The 23,266-nt window shown below is 43.1% G+C and overlaps 1 protein-coding gene across 1 annotated transcript in view; it reads right to left on the bottom strand.

Moving 5' to 3' along the window:
- GRIK3 (glutamate ionotropic receptor kainate type subunit 3) overlaps positions 1-23,266 on the bottom strand; it is a 308,237-nt gene that overhangs the window by 19,944 nt on the left and 265,027 nt on the right. Inside the window, exons 12-13 of the mRNA XM_027864465.1 lie at positions 11,405-11,623; positions 1,730-1,947 (exon numbers count right to left, since the gene is read on the bottom strand). Coding sequence (XP_027720266.1) covers positions 1,730-1,947; positions 11,405-11,623 — 437 coding nt within the window. The remainder of the gene's footprint in view (positions 1-1,729; positions 1,948-11,404; positions 11,624-23,266) is intronic.

Raw genomic sequence — 23,266 nt, 5'->3', positions numbered from 1 at the left:
CCCTGCCTTAGACATTTACTAGTGATGTGATCCTGCTTTCTGCCTCAGTTTCTCATCTGTAAAATGGGGATAATAATAGTACCTCCCTCCTAGGGTTGTTGGGAGAATAGAATGAGATACTATTTGTAAAGTGCTTTGTAAATCTTAAAGAGCTATAGAAATGCTAGCTATTATTATTCTCATTTAACAGATGAGGAAACTGAGGCCCCAAGAAGTATGTAGGAGCCTAAATTTAGAACCAAAAGGCACCTCAGAGGTCGTCTGTTCCAACTCCATTATTTTTGTTTGTGTTTTTTTTTTTTTGTTTTGTTTTTTGTGAGGCAATCGGGGCTAAGTGACTTGCCCAAGGTCACACAGCTAGTATGTGTCAAGTGTTTGGTCTGAGGCTGGATTTGAACTCAGGTCCTCCTGACTTCAGGGTCGGTGCTCTATCCACTGCGCCACCTAGCTGCCCCCCAACTCCATCATTTTTCAGATGAGGAAAAGGTGATCCAGAGGTACTTATGACTTGTCCAAGGTCACACAGGTAGTAAGGATCACAGCAGGGATTTGAACCCAGGCTCTCTGACTCCAAATCACTGAAATGCTTTTTCTATCAAACGACATAAGTTCCTTATGACTTGTCCCATGTCACACAGGTAGTTAGTGGCAGGGCCAGGCCTTGAACCTGGGTCAGCTGATGAGAAATCTGGTGCCTATTCTACCCTTCCAGCCCACAGCTGGTAATAGGTGATATGGTCTGGAAGGAGGTCAGGCAGTCAACAAACATTTACTAAGCACTTACTACATCCCAGGCACTGTGCTAAACACTGGAGATACGAAGAAATGCAAAAGTCAGTCTCTGCTTCTAGGGAGCTCAACAGTCTAATGTGGGAGACAACATGAAAATAATTAGGTAAAATTAGAGACAAGATAAATTGGAGGTAATCAATGGCAGGTAGGTTGGTAGAGATTCCTGGAGGTTCCAAAAGCAATTAAATCTTTACTTGATTTGAAGAAAGGGCTATTCTGTCAGTCACCAGGTAGATTCTGGTGTGGCAGCACAGCTCCAAACCAATGCCATCCCTGTTTTCTCCCTGGCTGCTGTTACTATCCATGCTGAGCAAAATGCTCCTAGGGTTTCAGCTTGAGCACTCTGGGTATGTGTTTCCATCTGAACAGGGAAGGGACTGAGCAAGCTTATTCTTAAAGGCCCTTCCTGTTTCTACACTCTATGGAAACATTGCTGAACTTGGACTTAGAAAATCTGGGTTCTAGTCTATACTTTCCAGCTGTGTGACCTTGGGCAAATCCTTTACCCTCTCTGGGCTTCACTTTCTACCTCTGTGAAGCAGGGATAGTAATGCTACCTCACAGGGATCCTATGTGACCTATGATTATCACTTAAATTCAATTCAATGAGCATAAATTAAGCACCCTGATTCAGGCCAGTAGTACCAGGCACTAGGGGGACAAAGACAAAAGTGCCTGCCTTTGAGAAGCTGTAGTTCTAATGGAATGATGATTAGCATCATCTCAAGTCTGTCCCCAGTCTCCTGAGGTTAGGCACTCAGCGGTTAAATATATCTCACTGAGTCTGTCTGGATGAAGCCATCTGAGGAAATACCCCTAGGGATGGGGTCCCTGGGGGTAGATCCTGGATCACCCCTTTCAGAGCCTTCCAGGCAAAAAAGGGGTCTCTTGGAGACCCTGCAGGGAGATGAAGCGGAGATGCCCTTCGAGGGCTCACCTTGAAGAAGGTCATGGTGGCCCCATCCTTGACTGCCCCATACTCAATCTTGGTCTGCTTGGCTAAGTCGTCCGCTGAGTCAATGGGAGATTCCATCCTCTCTACTGTCAGGAAGGCCGCCAGGTTGGCCGTGTATGAAGAAATGATGATCAGCGTGAAGAACCACCAGATGCCACCAATGATCCTCGTGGACAGGGCTTTGGGCATTAGTTCAGAGCCTGGGAGGAAGGAAGGAAAATTGGGATGTTACAGTATCTGAATCCATAAGCCGTCAGCGGTAGGAAGGATTTTAGAGATCATCTAATCCAATAATCTCATTTTATAGTGGAAGAAACTGAAGGTCAGAGAAGGGAAGGGCTTTGCCCAGTTAGAGTCACAATTAGAACCCAGGTCTCTGGACTCTCATTTCAGCAACATTTAAATTTTGTTGTTGTTATTCAGTTGTTTGAGTCCTGTTCGACTCTTTGTGACTTCATTTGGGGTTGTCTTGGCAGAAATGGTGGTGTGGTTTGCATTTCCTTCTCCAGCTCATTTTACAGATGAGGAAACAGAGGCAAACGGGGTTGAGTGACTTGCCCAGGGTCACACAGCTGGTAAGCGTCTGAGGTCAAATGTTCCTGACTCCAGGCCCAGCACTCTATCCACTGCACCACAAATCTTGTTAATTGTACTTCCCCAGTATTCACCACATTCAACCCCTTCTTACTATTCACATGGCCACTGCTTCAGCTCACATCTTTGCTACCTCTTGCCTGTACTATTGCAATAGCCTCCTGATTGGTTTCTCTGCTTCACATCTCCTCCCTTCTCCAATTCACATCTTCCACACAATAGCCACAGCGATCTTCCTTAAATGCACACCATATGCTTACACCAGAAACGTCAATGGTTCCCTGTCACCAGTGAAATAAGATATAAACTCTGGATTTTCAATTCATTCACAACTTGACTCCAACCTGCTATAGCTTTCCAGCCATATTACTCCCCTCCACGCATTCACTGGTCCAGCCGATTTGGCCTTTTCTCTATTGCTCATATACAACATGTCATTTCCGTTTTTGTACCTTTGCTTTGGGTGTCGTTCCCATGCTCCCCCTCCCCCACCATGCTTGGAATGACTTACTTCCTCATCTCCACCTTTTATATTCTCTTGTTTCCATCAAGACCCAGCTGAAGCACCACCTTCTGCATGAAGGCTTCCCTAACCCCCTCCGCCGAAATCCTAGTGCCTTCTCCCAAAACAACTTAATATTGATTTTTTTGAATATTTATATTTACACATGTACATATCCTTCTCACTCTGCCCCTCACCCCATTGAGGGCAGGGGCTGTTTTGGTATTTTGTCGTAGTACAGTGCTTGAAACATAATAGGTGCTTAATAAAGTTTATTGCTTATTGATCGTTATTAGATAGTGCTTTGAGGTTGCTACATACCATGTATATGTGTGTATGTGTGTTTATAATATATATGTATGGATATATGTGTGTGTGTATGTATGTATTGTGGTGTATAAAAAGTTTGAGAGATAATTTCTAGGTAATAAAGAATTTTATTAATTATGTTATCGGATAATTAATAAAAAGGGTCAGTGACACTCTCAAATGCCAAAGACCCCTCACAGAACCCACTCAATGCTAATATGCCCTTGGTAGAGTGGGTGTTCCCTAGGGTAGCAATCAACTCTGATTGGTTAACAAGGAATGAGAGAATGAATATTAGAATGAGAGGTGGACCCCTTCTATTGACGGGCTGTGAGATGTGACTTTGACCACTCTCCCTCCCAGACCACCTCTGGCCTCAGGCAATCTAGACAAAGGATCGACTCCCCACCCAAGCCTGAGTAGAACACAATGGATTTTGCCACTTGGGTGGGGTCTGACTGAGATTGAAGACAAAGATAATCCAATCTCATGATCTGCAATATCCTTCAGATGCAGACTTGACCTAGTAGAGAATGAAGGAAGTAGTAAAGGGGAAGGAAAAAAAAAACCCTGGATCTCCCCAAAAGTTAGTTATTTAATAACAATTTCTTTCAGTATGCATACAGAGTATCCCAATAGTCTTTGTGTAATTTTAAGCTTATTAGTGCACAACTGCACTAAGACTTTTGGGACACCTTATTTAGTCTCATTTATTTCTCACAACAACCCCAGGAGGTAGGTGCCATTATTATCCCCATTTTACAGATGAGGAAACTGAGGCTGAGAATTAAGTGACTTGTCCAAGGTCACAGAGCTAATAAGTTATCTGAGGTAGGATTCAAATTCAAGTCCACTACTCTCTTCATTATGCCACCTAAGCTGTCTAATTTCACATAGGAATAAAAAAAAATCCTTGACTGGAAAGTCCATACTTCTGAATTCTTAAGTTGGCTTTGCTTCCTTTTTGTTGTATGACCTTGGGCTAGTTACTTCCCCTCTCTGGGCATCTGTTTCTTTATCTATAAAATAGGGGAGATTCATTCTCCCTCTGGCTCTGTCTCATATGGAAAGTGTGAAGAAAAGATGAGAGAATGTATAGGAAGATGCTTTGGACATAAAAGGCCTGTAGGAATATAAAGCAGCTACGGAGCACGAGGCGAAAATAAACATTTGGGCGAAGCATTTTCGCCTCTCTCTTTATCTCTGACCTTGGGTATGGGGCATAATTTGGAGGAAACCTTCAAACCAAAATAATTAACTAGACTGCTTTCAAGAGATTTAAATAATGAGTGACTCCTGAACTTCCCAGAGTATTTGGTCCCACAGTTTTAAAAGCTTCTGCTTTGATATGAAATGGCTGGTTTTTTTTCCTCAAAGAAATCACTTGAGGGGAGAGTTTTTCAAATACACAACTATTTTTTCTCTCTCCTAATCAAAATGGGTGAAGGGGAATGAATACATCAGGGGATGAGGGGGGAAGATTTCTGGGGACAGAGCTTTGAAGAGTGACAGCAGCAGGAGGGGGGGAAATGGAGCCATTACCACATCCAGGGGGGCAAGGTCTCTAACAACTGTCACTGAATGGTGATGATGGATGGATGAAGTGGTATGTAAGGCTCTCAGGCATCTATTAAAAAAGGGCAAATAACAAAGTGCTCCACTCCTCCTCCCTGTAAGGAGACATCCATTTCAGAGGGATTTCCAAGTATTCTGCATTGGACTGAGGGGAGGCTAAAACTCTGGCTAGGACATCTGTGCAGGTGATGATAATGAGTCCTTGAACCAAAGCAGGGGTTCTTAACTTGGGGTCCACATGAAGAGGGTGGGGGTTTTGGGGTGCTATTAGATGCACACAGGCATCCCAAGATAGTGGAAAAAGCCCAGATCGTGGCATGGATCTGCCTGAATGAATTCAACTCAGATTTTCTTCCAGACAGAGAAAAAGTTTATTAAAGGTAAGTATATAGGCCAGACTCCAAAGGAACCCAAACATCAGTGATCTAAATGGGGTTAAGGTGGTCAGGTGATGGTCACAAGGACGAGCAGTGTGAGGCAGTCTAGAAAGCTCAGCATCTGACTGGGGGCTAAGGTGGTCAGACCAGGTGACGCCCATTACTGGCAGGCATGGGGTCTCATCCTCTAGGGGCATGAGAAATTCCCAGCTTCTGAGTGGGGAAAAGATGAGTCTTTAGTACAGACTGATTGGGGAGGGGCCAAGCAGCTTGGAGTGACCGGATGAGGGGTCCAAGGAGTGGCCAAGCAGTTTGGGGTGAGGGGGGGAGGTGTTTAGGGAGATCTGGATGGGGGTGGTCAGCAAGCTGGGATTAAGGGTGGGAATGGCCAGGAAGGCAAAACAATGGGAAAGCCAGTTGATGGGGGAGGTGGATCGTTTGGAAAAGGGTCCAGGTGAGAATTTCTGTTTGGAATGTCTGAGTGATTTGAACAGACAATGAGAATAGATAATGAAGGGAGCTAAAAGGGGAAGTTTGCTTTCAAAGGGAAATAAGGCAGTTTCTAAAACTTTAAGGGTTTACTGGGACTGGTAAACAAAACTGAAGCCAGGTTCTTTTTCGGGCCGGGGAGGCAAGATGTCAAAGAGAGATAAGTGAGTAAAAGTTTTAAGGTTTTTCTGGGAATTGTAGGTAAACCTCTTCACACATACCCCCGTGGTTTGTGGGTAGATTACAAGGGGGTCTGGGAACCTGGAGGACAAAGTCACAACTTTATGTAACTGGGTTTTTAAAAAGTTTATTTTATTTTATTGTATTTAAAACCATTATTCTGAGAAAGGGTACATGGGTACCAGACTGCCAAAAAAGACCATGGCCCAGAAAATTTAAGAACCCCTGAGGTGAAGCATTTATTCCAGGCCTGCCTGAGCTGGTCTCTGTACCTCCATAATTCTCCCCTCCCTTCCTAAATTCCACTGCCCTGCAAGGTTAACGTTTGGAGCAAGCATCAGACATAGGGTCAAGGGGTCTCGGTTTGTATCTCAGCTCTGAAGCTTACTGGCAGAGTGATTCCCCCCCATCTCTGAACCCTTTTCCTCTCTCTCTCTCCTCACATTCCTCTCCCCGGGCACTCCACTTTCTTTGTATTCCCAAGGTTTAGCACATTTATTGTTCGGTTGTTTCACTCATGTCCAACTCTTTGTGAACCCAGCTGGGGTTTTCTTGGCAAAGGTGCTCGAGTGGTTTGCCATTTCCTACTCCAGCTTATTACAGATGAGGAAACTGAGGCAAACAGGTTTAAGTGACTTCCCAAGTCACACAGCTAGTAAGTATCTGAGATCAGATTTGAACTCAGGTCTTCCTGACTCTAGGAGCAAGGCTCTATCTACTGCTGCCCACTTTCCACTGTGCCTGGCACATAGTAGGTACATGAAAAATGCCAGGTGACTGACTGAATCATCAATTAAGCAACAAATCCTCTGTCAAACACTTACTATGTGCTAGACACAATACTCAGCACAGAGGATACAAGTATGAAGAAAGAAATAATTCCTACTCACAAGCAGCTTGTGTTCTAAAGAAATCGTGTGTATGTGTGTGTGTGTGTGTGTGTGTGTGTGTGTGTGTGTGACACCCAGGATTATAAAAATATAGACAGCATCAATATCTTAATTGTAAAAAGAGAGTATTACTACTAGCATTAACGGCCTCCAGGCCAGTTGTGAGAAAAAGTCCTTGGTAAATTGGAAATATTCCAGTGCTCTGAAGCACTGAGGCCCTAGAATATATTGGAAACTATAGAAATGTGAGTGATTCTTATTCATTGTTATTCTGTCCCCACTGACTTCCTCCTGGGCTCTAACAAGTTATGCTTTCAAGTACTTCTGACATTCCCCACTTCTGTCAAGGGCATCGCTAGCCTTGCAGGTACTCAGGTTCACAACCTCCTTGGTTCCTCGCTTCAGATGATAATAATAATAATAAATTGCTATCATTCATGTGACATTTTCAGGTTTTTACAAATGCTTTCCAAATGTCATCTCATTTGATCCTCACAGTAGCCCTGGAAAGCAAGTACTATAATTATCCCCATTTAACAGTTGAGGAAACTGAGGCAGGCAGACATGAAGTGACTTGCCCAGGGTCACATAGCTGGTGGGTGTGGAGGAGAGGGAATAAGCTTCTATTAAGTGTTTTCTATGTATCTGGCATTGTGCTAAATGTGCTAAATGAAATATTTCATTTAATTCTCGAAATATCCCTGTGAAGTAGGTGCTATTATCACCCCCACTTTATAGTTGAGGAGACTGAGGCAGGCAGAGGTTAAATGTCTTGTCCAGGGTCACTCAGTCAGTAAGTATTTAAGGCCAGATTTGAACTCAGGTCTCCCTGAGATCAGCACTCTCTCCACTGCTTTGGTGCCTATATCTTATCAATTGCCACACAACGTTCTTTCTTCCTCTTGAACACTTCTCAATGTGTCCCCTTCTCTTCAACCACACAGTCACCACCCTAGGCTCATATCAATTCTCACCTGAACTGCTGCAGTAGCCTCCTATTTGTTTTCCTTGCTTTATGTTTCCCTTCTCCAATCTACTCTCCACCATCAAAAGGACAAAATGAATTTCCTAAATCATCACTGACCATGTCAATTCTTCCCCCATTTCATAAACTCCAGTGGCTCCAGTGGGTCAAAAACGAACTCCTTCTTTGGCATTTAGACCTCTTTACGACATACCTATATCCTACCTTTCCTGCCTAATTATACTCCGTTTCATACACTGTTTAGTTCAGTCAAACTGTCCTTCTTTCCTGTTTCTCATACGTGAAATTTTATTTCCTATCTTGCTTAGGAAATGCATTCCCTTCTTATTACCCACCTCTTGGAATCTTTGTCTTCCTTCAAGACTTGTCTCAAGCACTAACTTGTGTTTGAAGCTTTTTCTGACTCTCCAGCTGCTTTTGCCTTCCTCTCCATGGTTATCTATAGGCATTTGTATGTGTCTATATATAGTGATGTTGTGTCCCTTATTAGAATGTAAGCTCTTTGAGGACAGGAGTCATTTTGCTTACGTCTTTGTATCTCTAGCTCCTACCTAGTATGCTGTCTGGCACATGGTAAGTGTTTAATGCATGCTTGTTGGCTGAATGATCAATTGATTGATGGCCACAGAATGCAAGCTTTGGCAGATCCTACCAAGCTGGAGAGGGTTTGAGTTTGGGCTCAGTGATAAACTTGGATATCTGTTAACAGTCTTGGGACCAGCCTATCTAGGTAGAGAGATTCATCACAGAAGAGTAGCCACCCAGGGATGAGTTGTTTTAGTTATATCAGTTCAAAAAGGCCATCTACAAAGGAGTGGAGGGGTTGGGCGCCTTTCTTGAGACTTTGTACACAGAAGGTGTTTTATTAAATACTTGTTGAATGACATCACCCACACTGATAAAATTATGGATCCTTCACGTATTGTAAGTCCATATTTTTTTGGATATATGGTGTCATCTTTGTAGGCACTGTCTTTACTGGAAAGAGATGCTGATGATGATGATGATGATGACAATGATGAAGATTACAACCACCACCATTACTACTATAAACCACTCTGGGACTCAGTTTACTCTTCTGTAAAATGGTGAAAATAATACTTGCACTACCTACCTTGGGAGGAAAAGCACTTTCTAAACCTGAGAGGATCATAGTCTCATAGATTTAGAGTTGGAAGGGACCATAAAGCCTAACTAGCTTACTTCATGCATTTTTACAGGTGAGGAGACTGAGTCCTTAATGTACTACAGAGATGGGTGCTATCATTATTTTTAGTGTCTTTGTTTTTCTCTCTTGCCTAGTGGATAGGCTTTCATGAGACAGTATGATACATTGGAATCATACTAAATTAAATGTTATAAGACCCTGATTCAATTGCTGACTATTGCTTACAACTTATGTTACCTTATTTAAATCTCTCTGGCCTCAGTTTCTTTGATTGAAGAGTTTGAAATAGGTGACCTCTGAGGTCCCTGTTGATTCTAAATCTGTGATCCATCCATGCATTTCCTGTGTCTGATCTCTTCCAAGCTTTGAAGGGGAACACAGAACATTGGCCCTGGGGTTTATGGCAGGAGGAGTTATTTCTGAATTCTTGGTTACATTCAACTCTTACTGTCCATGCAACTGGACCAAGGCAATTGAGCTGATAATCTGAAATTGTCAATAATGCCAAAGTCATAGGGTCATAGGGTTCTTAATCTAGACTTTGCAGAGACCTTAGAGGTCATTAAGTCCAATCTCCCTCAATGTACCAGCGAAGAAGCAGCAGCTGTATTAAGTAACTTGCCTAGAGTCACACAGCTAAGTGTCTGAGGCAAAATTCAAACCCTAGGTGTTCATGACTCCGAGTCTAGTCAGCCAGTCAACAAGCATTTGGCTAAGTGAGGGCTGATTGCCACCTGACCTTGTCTTTCTGAGCAGCTGTCTGTCTCTTTGCGGTGTGGTGTGAGCACGCTCAGGCATGAGACGGAGCAGGTATGAAGAGAGACGGGAGCGTACTCTTTACCCCAATAACACCTCCTGAAGACCACCCTGAGCCCCCCTTGACCTCTCTGCAAGGTGACTGTTTTCCTCCTCCCTCCCTTGTGCCTGAGACATAAAATGCTTGGCCCATTTGCCCCATTAGAAGGAGCTTTTGGGGATGGGGCACTGGGCATGATCTAGAGCCTGGTCTATGCAGGGTCGCCTCTGTCAGGAGTAGGTACTTTGGGGGCCAGGCCATGGGGCTTGCCATCAGGGGCTTCATCCCTCCAGAAGAGACCCACGACATCCCCTCACTCTCTGAGTTTCTTGTTAAAACATACCTTGGAAAGCTCCCTGGGGAAGGCCCAGCCTCCTTCACCACTCTACCTTCCTCCTACCCCCAGCCTTTGGCAACAAGAACCTTTGGAGCGAAGATGGAGGGAGAGGCTTGGGGCCCTAGAGAAAAAGTGATTGCAGGCTCTTGGGCAAGGACTTCACTTAATTGGGAGCAGTAGCAGTGGAGTGGCATTCCCACAGTAATCCTAGCAAGTGCTCCTAATAGACAGTCCTCACTAATCAAGAGAGAGAGAGAGAGAGAGAGAGAGAGAGAGAGAGAGAGAGAGCAAGAAGGGAGGGGGAGGGTATACATCAATCAGGCAATTGCCAGGCCTCTTTCTCAGGCTCTGCTCCTGTCTTGCCTCAGTGAGTTTAAGCTCATCTGCTATTTTGAATGTGTCTCCTAATGAACCAAGGCTAAGCGGAGGGCAGGTCTCTGGGCCAGAGGGAGGGGCAGGAAAGGGGAGCAGGTTGGGGTGGGAGGGTGGGGAAGAGAGCAAAGCAGACTTTATTCTGTGGACATTCTAAAGCCTGAGACAGGAGGCACTTAATAAACACTTGATGAGCGACAGGGCCCCCTCTCCAGAGAGGGCTTCATAGGGAAAGATGACTTCCATCCCCAGGATGGCCTCCCAGGGAAGTGGCTCTCCTTGGGTCTGTCAGTCCTACCTACTGTCTGAATAAGGGAGTAGGAGCTGATAAAAACCTTTCAGAGTCCCTTCCATTATCCTGTGATTCTATGGGGTGGCATAGTGGATAGAGTGCTGGTCCTGGAATCAGGGAGACTCAAGTTCACATGCAACCTTAGACGCTGTGCGATGCTGGGCTAGTCATTTAACTGCTGTCTGCCTCAGTTTTCTCATCTGTAAAATGGGGATAAAAATAGCACCCACCACCCAGAGTTGTTATGAGGATCAAATGAGGTTAATATTTGTCTTTAAAGGGCTTAGCAAACTGTAAAATGCTTTATAAAAGCCAGCTATTATGATGGTGATGGTGAAGACACTGGTGATTTCAGTGGTGACAATGGTGGTGACATAAATTAATTCCATTCTAGGCTGGGGCTCTACAATGGATCTCTAGCTGACCCTGTGCCCTTTCTCAAGGGTTCTCCTTAAACTTGTAGCATCTCATGCATAGTCTGGTTATTCCAGCCCTTGCCCCGGCACAGGAACAGAGTTGAGGATTTAATGACAGAGAAGGATCAAAAAAGGACCACAGAATCCCAGGGCTGGAAGAGACTTTAGGGGTCACCTAGTCCAGCCTCTCATCCCTTTCTATGGGGGAGGGGGGCCCTGTCTTGTTGTCCAGGTCAGTCTGGCCCCTTGGCTAATGTCTGAGCTTGATGACCCCAGCCCTGACCTCCAGGAATTGGAGGCAGGACTAGAGGAGGGGGAAGCCATAGAAGGGAGGGTGGAAGCATTGGGATTTGGAGCAGGCTGAGCAGGTCCTACCTTGTTGCATCAGGGAGCCCATCCCAAACCAGAAGCTGTTGAGTAAAGTGAAGTTGTTCTCCACGATGTCTGAGCCAGGGTTACATGGGTGTGCATCGTACCATTCATAAGGGCTGAACCTGTGGAGGAGAAGGGAGAGGGGAGCTGTGAGACTGAGAATAGAGGGTGGGAGATGGTCCGGGGAAGGGGGCTCAGAGAAACACAGGGAGGAGTGGTGAGCTGAGACATGAGAAGGGGACAAGTGACCGGATGAGCACCTAACACCTCCTACATTAACAGCACAGAACCGGACCAAGCAGCCCAATAGCTGGTTAAGGGAATAACAATTACAAAACCAGTGACTCAGAACTCCATTTATGGTCATGATCAGAGTGAAAGCTAAGCCTCAAGTCCTGAAGTAACAGCAGAAAAGTGTTGTCTGAGGCAGAGTACCTCCTACAAAATACAAAACTTGAGATTCAAATGCGTTTATGGACATTCAAATACCCTAATGGCCATAAGGAAAAGAGAATTGGCAAATTATCCTTGTATTACTCAAAATAAACCAATCAGCAGCCTTGAAGATAGCCATGCAAAGGGAAATCAAGTTAGTGACTGCCAACTTTCTTTTCATGATAGACCATGAGACAGTGCTGGCCCTTGAGCCAAGACCCTGCTCCCGGGGGTCTGCCCTTTCTCTGACTGAGTTAATGGTTTCACAGCCGTGGAGACACATCCCCTCAGGATCCCAACCTCCCCTGAGCAATTGGATCCAAGGCCTAATTGGTGTAATTGCCTTCAAGCCAGATGGGCTAATTATTCTCCCCCTTTCCTCCCTCAGGAGAACCCTAGGAGTTCCGAGATAAAGCCTGAGTCTGGCTCTGTTCCCTGCTGCCATCTTGCCCCATTGCCAGAGGAGAGTTAGGGTTGGTTCTGGGGCAGGGACTTAAGAGTGGAGTGGAATCTCTGGGATCAGCCTCCAATCAAAAGATATCAGGGTGGGATCTTTGAAGGCTAGTCTATCAGGAACTACCTGGGGTTGGGGTTTGCTCTGTCAAGTCAAGTCAGCAAACATTTAATGAGCACCTACTACGTGCTAGGCACTGTGCTAAGCACTGGGATCACAAAGAAAGGCAAAAACAAACAAACTCCCATGACAGCCCCCCCCCCAAACACATCACCAGGCCCACGTTTCTCCTTTTCTTTCTCCTAAAGCCTAGACAGATGTCAAAATTGCTTTAAATTAATTCTCTTTCTTCTATTAGACTGTGAACTTCCAGAGAGCCAGGACTGGCTTTTTTTTCTTTGTCTTTCTTTGTATCCTCTGTGTTTAGCACAGCACCTGGAACATAGTTGGTACTTAATAAATGCTTGTTGACTTGACCTGACTAGATCACAGTCTGTTAGTCCAGTAAGTCTTCCTGAATGAGAAGCAGCTTGGATCAAAGATCATCTAGTAGAAAGGATAAGAAACTATTAAAGTTCTGTGTGAGGTAAGCAGTTAAAGGCTTATTATCTTCCTTCATTAGACTAGCAAATTGAGGCACAGAGATCATCACTTAAGGGTCAAAGCTGGGAATCAAACCCAGGTTCTTTCCCTTCTACCAGCCTTACAATTTCTTGTTTATCCTCCCTAGATGGCCACTCATTCCACAGCTTCTGCAACCTTTCCTTCAGGAAGTCGTCTTGAATTGTTCCTTCAGGAGATACTCTCTAAGACACCCCACTAGATTGGGAGGTAAAAGGCCAAGAGAGTTTTAGACTGGTTTATGGTAGAAGGACGTTGAAATGAAGTCAGGAAAGGGGAAAATCAGCTTCCAGGACCATGGGGGGCAAGGGGGAGGAAAGAGAGAGGAAGGAGGGATAGAGAGGGAGGGAGGAGAGAGACAGACAGACAGAGAGACAGAGAGAGACAGAGACCACTGGTTGGCACTGCTCACATTACAAGGAATACTTAGACAATTATCAAGTTGCCAGACAGTGTCTCCAGGGCTTTCAAAGGCTTGTGGGATCGTTAAAGAGACAAGAGGCACAACGAAGGCTCCCATTACAAGGAACCTCTTTGGGTGTAACAACAGGACTGGCTACTCAGGGAGGGTTGTAAATGCTAAGGCTGAGGTCCCGTCCAGAGCTAGTCTCCCCTCTTCAGAGTTGGGAGGCTTAGAGCAAAAATCCTTGCTGACCAAGGACTGTATCATTTCGAATGGCTCTTTCTTTTGGTCTGTTTGTAGGGGTGGTGGATGGAGGTGGGGTGGGTGGGTGGGTAAGCATTTCAAAGAAAGCACCAAAGAGAAGACCCAAACTTGAAATTCTTAGATCTCAAATTACCTCTCCAGAGAAAGCTCTGACAAAGGACTTGACGCCTCCTCGGAGCTTTAAAGGAAAGCAAGAGACAGGAAAGGAAAAACATGGGCCTATTGGAAAGATGTGGGGGATGACAGTGAGGAACCAGATGGAGGAGGCTGAACCAACACACGGGTCCTCATTGACAGCTCATAGCTCCTGCTCTGCCCCAAATGACTCAAAACCAGGAAGATGACTCAAGAGCTGGAGCCTGGCCCTGTTCTCTGATCAGTTCCCCAGGGGCTTAGAGAAGGGCTTCAAAGAGGAAGGTCAATATTTTGACTCCAGAAAGAATACTCGGGTCAGTAGTCCTGAGTTTAGTCCAAGCCAAGACATATAGTAGCTGTGGGACCTCCCTGTGCCTCAATTTTCTTTTCTGTAAAATGGGCATAATAGCCTTTGCATGAACTACATCACAGGATTATTATTGGCAAAACGCTTTGCAAACCTTTCAGTGCTATAAAAATAACAGTTATTACCATGATTATCATCTTCTCATCTCTTTTGATGGAATTCAGATAGAAATAATCCTTGGGCAAATTGCTATCCTACTATTATTCCTTGTATTTAATATTAATAATAATATAATAATATATAATTAATAATGTAAATGGACCGCTCAAACAACTGCTTTTTGTAGTTTTTTTCCCCAAAGGATTCCGATTTAAACTCATCTTCTATAGGCACCTTGGAAAGGTCCTTACTACAACTGGTTGTGAAACAGGCCCCTGGGGATGATGTGTACCTCATTCTATTCTCAGTATGCTTCTGACCTTCTCTGCTAGGTCTCTATATTTTGAAAACCTTTCATTCTATGTAGCTGGGTGATTATGAGTGTTTGGTGTGATGGTATCTATTAAAAACATCCTTCCTTGTGGAAGTAAATGTTGAAAACTAAAAATAAATAAATTTATTTTAAAAAATAAATAAATTAAAAAATATCTTCTTAAGCTTTTATGGATCAATGTCATGATTGGGCAATTATGGGCAAGAGCTTGGTCTTTGATAATGGTCCAAACCGAGTACAGTTTAGGGTGAAATTCTCCAAGATGTTTCAAAGTCTACATTTGTAGAATGGGAATGTCATATACCAGTCAATGAAAGATAAAGAGTTTCTGATATACAGTTCTAGCTAACAGGTCACAAGTTGCTAGGTATTGAGTATGTGCTAATTATTTACAGTCTATGATAATATGTAGATAGTTTTACCTTTCTTTGATTAACCTACATTGGTCCCTAGGTCTGGACTTCTTAAGGATAAACCTGATGTTAATTCCAGGTGGTAATGACCTGATCCTGAATCGTCATTATAAACCCTTTTGTACTTATAAACATCCACATAATTCAGCCACCTGTTCAATGTTCCATCATTGAAATATTGCTTGTTCATGTGGAGTTCATGTGGACATCATCCATGCCGAACCTTTTGATTCCAGTCTTTGATGTTAGCCTTTTCATAGAATCCATCCAGTGGTAAACCACATTCAGTTATATTTGACAAATCTAATATCGTGAATTTCCTCTCAGCCTTTATTATTGCTCATGGAAATGATGTTTGCTTGTTCCAAAAGTATTTCTTTACGTCTTCTACTAGTTTGTCAAGTGCTCTAAGGATGCCTATAAACCTTCTTCCTCCTTTTTGGTGAGGAAGTGTTAATCTTTCTATAGCTGCCTTAGGGTTATGTGTTTCAATAATATCATTTAGGGTTTTGTGAGAATACTTTCCAAATCTATTATTGTATACTTTATGGTTCCAAGAGTATATATCTGCCTGGTTTTGCATATATGTTCTTCCCGTACATCTTTTATTTTGGAATGCTAATAAATCTCTTAACGCATTCAAACCTAGGCTTCCCTTTGAAATCTTTATGTTTGATGTTTCTTGTCTGGATGAGACCAAGGTATTTGCAGGTATCACCTTCAATCATTGGGTCAATGTGACTTCTAGATTTAAGCTTGAAGCCTTCAGTCTCTACTTTTCATTGGAATACATTATAATTTTTGCATTTTGGGGAGTCCAGGTGAAATTTTTGTATCATTGAGCAAGATTCAATGAGCAGAAGTTGCTGTTTAATGTGTTTTTCAGTGGAACTATATAGCTTGACATCATTCATATTACCCAGTGATTATTAAGATGCTTTGTTTCAACTTCTCCTTTAATTTAGAGACTATATTTAATACTATTTAGGATAAAGAATAATATATTTAAGGCCAGGCAAACCTAAGTGGGCTTAATTGGTTTCCTCCTCAAATGCCATGTTTTATGTCAGTTGTTACTGACATTATTGTGTTGATAATGTATTTTACAGAGAATACAGTTTTCCACATGGTCATCAAATGCTACAGTTCTTACTACACTTGGATCTATTTTATACATTTGCATTACATGAATAAACCATAAGTATACAACTGAATCAAAGGTTCTGAGATAATTAACAAAGGGAGTATAAACCTCATGACACTTTGGGGCAGCTTGTTCCATAACTACTGAAATGGTAATAAGTTACTTTTTATACCCTCTGGGACTTTTTGACACACTCTTTTTGTTCCTTGGCCAATATATTATTTTCTTGTATTTATAGATTTTTTTAAGTGATTCAAACTGTAAATGCTTTTTGTGAAGTGCATAAGAATATAACTGACTTGCATTGAAAGAGGTCCCTGGTGTTCTCATCCTTTAATAAAAGATATATACTTCCTCTTGTTAAGAATGAAATAAATCATTTTAAAAGCATTTATTAAGCACTTACTACATGCAAAGCATTGTGCTAAGTACTGGGGATATGCAAAGGGAAAAATGGAGACAGTCCCTGCTCTCAAAGAGCTCACATTGTAATGGAAGAGATGACACATATAGGAGGTTTCAGCTCAGATGGCAAGATCTCATGGTTTTTAGGGTGCAACAGCAAAGCAATTGGTAATACATCTTACTTAATGTCATATCCACTGATCAAATGATATCTGTTTCTGATGTTGAACCAGTTGACAGGAGTTTGGTGGTAGGAACTCTCTTTTCTGAGAATTCAGTAGCTGTGGTTGCTGAGGAGGCAAAGGTTGTAGCATTTGCAGAAGCAGTGACCAGATCACATCTCCAGGTTGGTTGCTCTCCAGGATTATGGCTGAGTAAGCTGGTCTGGAAGCAGGACTGGTAGTGTGAATGGCACTACCATTCCCAACAGTCTTGGGTTTTGGAATGTCTTCATCAGAGTCACAGGGCAGGTGGTGGTAGTTTAACTTGACTGACACGTGATTTCTCCCTTCTCCCTCTGGGTTCCTTGCTGCTTCACTGGAAAGCAGGACTGGTTCTTTCATTTGCAACTGTGAAATATTTGCTCCAATAATTATAGTTCTTATATGGTCTAACCGCTGTGCAGTTTTGCAAGGACGCTGGAGTTGTAGTCACCTCCTTTAAGAGAACAGTTCTATTATTCATTGCATTGGTGATGTGAAAGTTGTCTGGTATTTGTTTGATCCAACTAGAATTTCCATTGTTCTAGAATTCTTGTGACTAGGGAGATAATTGGAAATTTTCCGTATCTTCATCCCACTAGGATTTTTGTTGCTTTACTTCTCAAGGCTCTGTATTAAAGTCTTGTACTGATGTTGAACTTTTATTTTGTTTTGTTTTCTAACTGCTTTTACTACTTGTACTGCCTTAACTTTTAAACTTTTATAAAGGAATTTCAAATTTCTGATATCCTTTTGCTTTCTGGATTATTTTCCACGTGTTTCATTTTCTTTTTGCCTTTAACTGAGCAATATAATCAAACTAATAGCTAGCATTTATATAGCACTTTAAAGTGCTTTAAAATATTATCTCATTTGAACCTCACAATAATTCTGCAAGGTAGGTGCTATATTATCCCAATTTTACAGATGAGGAAACTGAGGCAGGCAGAAGTTAAATTGCTTGCCCAGAATCACACAGCTAGTCTTGGGCCGGATTTGAACTTGGGTCTTCTTGACTTCATGTTCAGCACTGTATATGGCTAACACCATATACACCTAGACAGCTAAAAATACGAACATGATATTCAAAATTTCTAATTCATGTACCAGCCAGATATTGTTGTGATTTTCCAGTTCTTTTTCACAGATCTTTAAGGGTTTTCTCAAGTCACTTCTGCCATAGTAGTGTTAGATGCCTCTATTTCTTGATGACTCCACTCATCCTCCTTGGTTTGTTACCATGGCAACAGCTGCCATGTATACTACTATGTGCAGATCCTAAAATGTCCTTAAACTTTCTGTTAAATACTATGGGAGAATGAATTTGCTCATGATGGTTATACCAGATACTAGTTTAAAAAAATTATTCTGATTTAGCTTGGATTCATGGTGTCAAACTCAAAAAGGACTTTTCAGAATTCTAATCATAGGATGCACATTTCCATTTCAAAATTACATGATCAGGACTTGGTCATCCTTTTCTGTATTAGTTATAATTTCTAAAGTTTGCATTAAATGAAGATCTTTAATGACTTTAAGGTCTTCAACTGCTCCTTCTTCTTTTATCTTGCATTTTGTCCAATCTAGGTTTTGGGATGAAGTTAATTTTTATAATTTCCCTACATTAGACAGCAATATGTTGTTGTGTGACCTGTAGATGAGGGCACCATTGACAAAAAGCAGTGCTTTGCCTAATTCTGGTGACGTTACCTGTTTGTTTTTAATATACCACTGGCTGATCATGTCTTCCATGGTTTGCTAGTTTTAGCGGTGAGCACCATATGTGTGTGTGTGTGTGTGTGTGCTGCCTTCTCTTTAGAAAAGTAGAGGTAGTGCACTAAAGTGGAAAGAGCATGTAAGCATTTTCAGCAGGCAGGGCATTTACTGGTATTTCTGGTTGGTTTTGGTGAATCTTGCCTTATTCTGGTACCAGAAGGTAAATGTATGCTTAGATCTTCAGTGTCAAGCTAATCATTGCAATGGTTTTTCAGCAGGACCACATTTCAACCTTATGCTCCCCCAGGCATTTCTTCACAGGGCAGTTCCATCACACTGACTGGGTTGCAGACCCTGTAAGAACCCAGAGCTACCAGGCCCATCCAGGTACTGTAGTGGTCTCAGAGAACAGAAAGTGCTCCCTATACATGACCCTGGCTGGCTTTTTGTTGCTTTGCTATTGATCCCCACCTCCCTCCCATTCTAACCTCACAACATGGATGATGGGTTGGGCTTTAAGGGGGGATTATTATTATTATTATTCCAGATAAAATATGAAAAGTATCTGCAGATTTGGGTTTTGGTCCCTGGACTGGTCTGAAATGCTAACCTTCATCCCGCCTGCCCCCATCCTTTCCCTCTGGCTCTTTAGGATTTCTGATCTGAACTAATATTGGCCCTCTGAGCCTTGGAATTCTTGTCATATTGGAATTAAAAAAATACCCCAGGGGCCATTTATTCATTTGTCAGTGTGTCTCATTCTTGCCCTAGGCTTGAGACCAAAGTCAAGGGGATTCTCCTATAGGAGCCAGATGAAGGGGGGAGGGGGAAAGTGCCAAACCTATCACTTGCCTGGAGGAGGAAGAAAGTTCAAGGTCATGTCCAAGTGTGAGCCAGATGTGCTGGAACAGATGAGGGAAACAGCAGTGGCCCCTGAAACAGTGCAAGGTCTCCAAGGTCAGAGGTATGACTTGGACAGGATTGGTTTCCAGAAAAGACCCACAAAAAGACAGTGGTTCCCCTCTGACAAGGGTGAGATCAAGAAGTCTTCTACTTAATCCCCAGGACCTGAATTGTCTCTAAGATACAGGTCTGAGCCCCAGTATTTTCAATTCCCTTGGTAGGGTTTTCTGTGAAGGGACTGGGTTAGTTCTGGAGGGCATTCCAGTCTAACTTTCTTGAATTACTTCTGACCTATTTGCCTCCCCTAGAATTAGAGTTGGAAATATTTTAAGAGCTCAAAAGGAACTCAGAGACCATCTGGTCCAAACCTTTTATTTTGCATATGGGGAAACAGAGGCTCAGAGGTTAAGTGACTTATCTGAGTATACATAGTGAAGGGTTTTTGTGTGTGTGTGTGTGCGTGTGTGTGTGTGTGTGTGTGTGTTTTGTTTCTGTCTCTTTATAAGATTAGAAGTAGTAAAGTGTACAATGTAAAAAATACTGGATTTGTAGTCAGAAAATCTGAGTTAGAATCACTATTTTGCCATTCACTATCTGTGTGACAGGGAAAATCACTTATCCTCTCTGAGCTTCAGTCTCCCTACCTCTAATATAATAATGTCTGTATTGAAAACAGTTAGCATTTATAGAATACGTTAAGGTTTGCAAAGCACTTTACATGTTATCTCGTTTGATTCTCATAACAACCCTGGCAGGTAGGTGCTGTTATCATCCCCATTTTATGAATGAGAAAACAGGCTGCAAGAGGTTAAATGACCTGCCCAGAGTTACACAGCCAGCAAAGTGCTGAGGCAGGATTCAAACTCAAGTTTTTCAGGTTCTGAGTCCAACTCTCTTTCATATTGCCTACCTCAAAAGGTTTTGGTGAAGTTCAGATTAGGTAATGTAGTTAAAGGGTTTTCTAAACCTCTAAACCTACATAAAAGTCAGCTATTATGTAAGAGCAGACAGGGCACCAGCTCACCTGACAGGGCTCAATGATGGCAGCAATCTTCTCCTCAGTTCTGATGATGGAATGGGCATTATGTGGGTGTTCCCAACTCAGGCTCTACATGACATCCCGCCTGCCCCATCTTGTTAGAAATTAAGATGCCTCCTGTACTCCCTTTCTCAGACTCCTTAGGCCCCATGATCATGGGAGGGAAGCTCAATAACATCACTATTATTTTCTACTACCCAAGGGTCCTTTGCATACTCGAGTTAATTCAGAGCTAGAGCTGGGATCCCTGACCCTTTGATCCTCAGGTTGTATGCCTAAAGGAGGCTATGGCATGAGCCAGAATACCTAATTCTCATTTGGTTGATGTGTTTCATATCTTCTGGCATCAGGGACCCTGTCACACTGAGACATGACTGGGAGGGGTGATAGTTGGCTAAAGGAAGGCAGTGTGTTGGTTAATAAGCAACCACTGAATAGTGCCCAGAATTATGGAACCTCAAAATAAAGGAGGTCAAAGGTCATCTGGTTCATCCCTCAGCTGAAGCATGAATCCCCTCTATAGCTTCCTAGCATATGCTCATTAAGTTTCGGATCAAACTCCTTCAGTGACGAGGAACCTACCAGCTTGCCAGAGAACTCATTTCATTTTTAGGAAGCCTTACTTCTTCAATTAAATTTGACAAGCATTTACACAATTGGCTAATGTAGGGCTTGGAGTCCGGAAGAGTCAAATTCAAACACTTCCTCACACACTTAGTGGCTGAGTGACTCTGGAAAAGTCACTTGCCCTCTGTCTGCCTCAGTTTCCTCATCTATAAAGTGAAGGGGTTAGATAAATGAAGCCATTTATTAATGCCCCATTCGATTCTAAATTTATGATCCTATTATCCTTTGCCTATTATGTTCAAAGTGCTGTCTGGTGTGTTTGGGATAGAAATACTGAAATGAAACAATTCCTGCTCTCAAGGAGCTTATAGTCCTTTGGATGTTAAGCCTAAATCTGCCTTTTCCTATCTTTCTCTATTTGTTCCTGGTTCTGTTTTCTAAAGCCAAGCAGAACAAGTCTAATCTTTTTTTCTTCATAACAGTCCTTGACAGCTATTAGGTCCCCACTAAGTCTTCCCTGATCTAGACTAGGCATTCCTAGTTCCTTCATTCAACTCTTGTAGGACCCTCAGTCCCTTCCCATCCTGGCTGCTCCCTATGCTCTCTAAGGCCATTCATCCTAACCCTGTCCTGACCTTCACTAATACTTACTTGAAGGATCTAGGAAGCTGAAAAGGCTCTGGCATTGGAATTGGTTGCATTGGTTGAAGGCAACAGCTATGTTGGGTATACATTTAACCTTGCCCAGAGACAAGATGTCTTCATGACTTCACTAGACATTCTTCTCCCTGGATACTTTCAGTAAGACCTCTTTTCATAAACTCCTATACAAGCATATTTCTCCTTTAATTATCCAAGAGATACCTTCAGATGCTGATCTAACTCCAAGCTATCTCATTCCCTAACCTCACCAACAAACACAGACATCCCTGAACTATACCAGACACTTCCCTCCCTCGCCTTGATTCTCAGACACCTCCCTCCCTTGACTCCCTGAACCTTTCTTTCTCCCTGGACTCATGGCCAAGCAACTATCTCCTTAGGTTCAGTAGACATCAATGCTCCCATTGTCTTCCACAAGCTTCAGTCTCCTTCTTGCTGTAGACAATTCAGAGAGTTTCTTGTTTCTGACCCTGAACCTGCATCATAAGCCACTTGGGGTCAATCACTCTGATCTCTCCTAGCCTCTCTAAGAAGCTTCTTCTTATCTGTGTGCTAACATCATCACTGAGAAGACTCCAAAAGCATGTGATATGCCCCTCCCTTCTCACATTGCTCTTACAGGGCAGCAAGACCCAGCCCTGGGTTGAAGTCTTGTGGCTTCTCTTGAGTTAGCAAAGTAGCTAATGTTCTAGGAGAGGCAGGAGCTGGGTACAGCATCCAGCTGGCAGATGGCTGTTGCTCTGTGGAGGGGCTGGGGGGTTGAAGTAATGGCTGAGAAGCAACCAAGAGCAGTTTGAAGTGGCTGCTTTGCCCCTGATTGGCAATTGTGGGGAAAAACACAGGTGTGGAGGAGTGGTCAAGCAGACATGTTGATTGTGCATGTGTGCTAAACCATACAATGTGTGCATGAGTGCACATGAACACATACCCATAAATACATGTGTGATGTGTGCATGGGTGCATGGGTACACAATTACTTGTGTGTGTGGCACCAGGCTCTCTGTATGCTGTGAAGGTTGTCTGACTGAGGCTAAATCTCACTGGCTCTTGTACACCTATTGCAATCTCAACATTGCAGTGGAACTTGGCTGCCCCTGGCAGCACTGAGGATGATCACCTCCCAAAGGTTCCATCTTTAGTTATCAACTCAGCCCTCCCTTGAATGGCATGGATGGTCCTCATCACTGAGACAGAGCCTAGAGTTGTTGGAATTCAATTTTTTGGAAACAGATCCTGAGATCTGAAGGTCAATGTCAATTCCCAACTCTTAGAATTTCCCAGAGGCCCTGGCAAGAAGGAAAGGGAGCAGAAAGTCCTTGGGCCCTTGACCCTGGATCTGATGCTTATGCAATAAGGATGGTAAAGAGGCAGATTTCATAGTGGAAAACTAAGGCAGAGAGGGAGATAGTCTGTCCAAAGTCACATGGTGACTTTTTAGGTGAGGGTACAGGGATACAACCTAGATATCTTGATTCTGAGTCAAAGATTTTGTCTCCTTACCCATTTTTTGTGCCCTCTTCCCACAACTCCTCATCAACACCATATGGCCCCATGTCACATACAGTAACCCTAGAATAACAGGGAGCTGGACACAATGGATGATACAAACCCCACTCTCCCCCCATACACACATACCACTACCACCCCAACCCACAAAGCTCTAAAGGGTCCCTTACCTGGCAATGACGAAGAGAACGCAGCTG

This window comes from Vombatus ursinus, unplaced genomic scaffold (genome assembly GCF_900497805.2).
Source record: "Vombatus ursinus unplaced genomic scaffold, bare-nosed wombat genome assembly UNPS02014775.1, whole genome shotgun sequence".
NCBI classification, from domain to species: domain Eukaryota; kingdom Metazoa; phylum Chordata; class Mammalia; order Diprotodontia; family Vombatidae; genus Vombatus; species Vombatus ursinus.
This window is presented reverse-complemented; position numbering and strand designations above follow the sequence as displayed.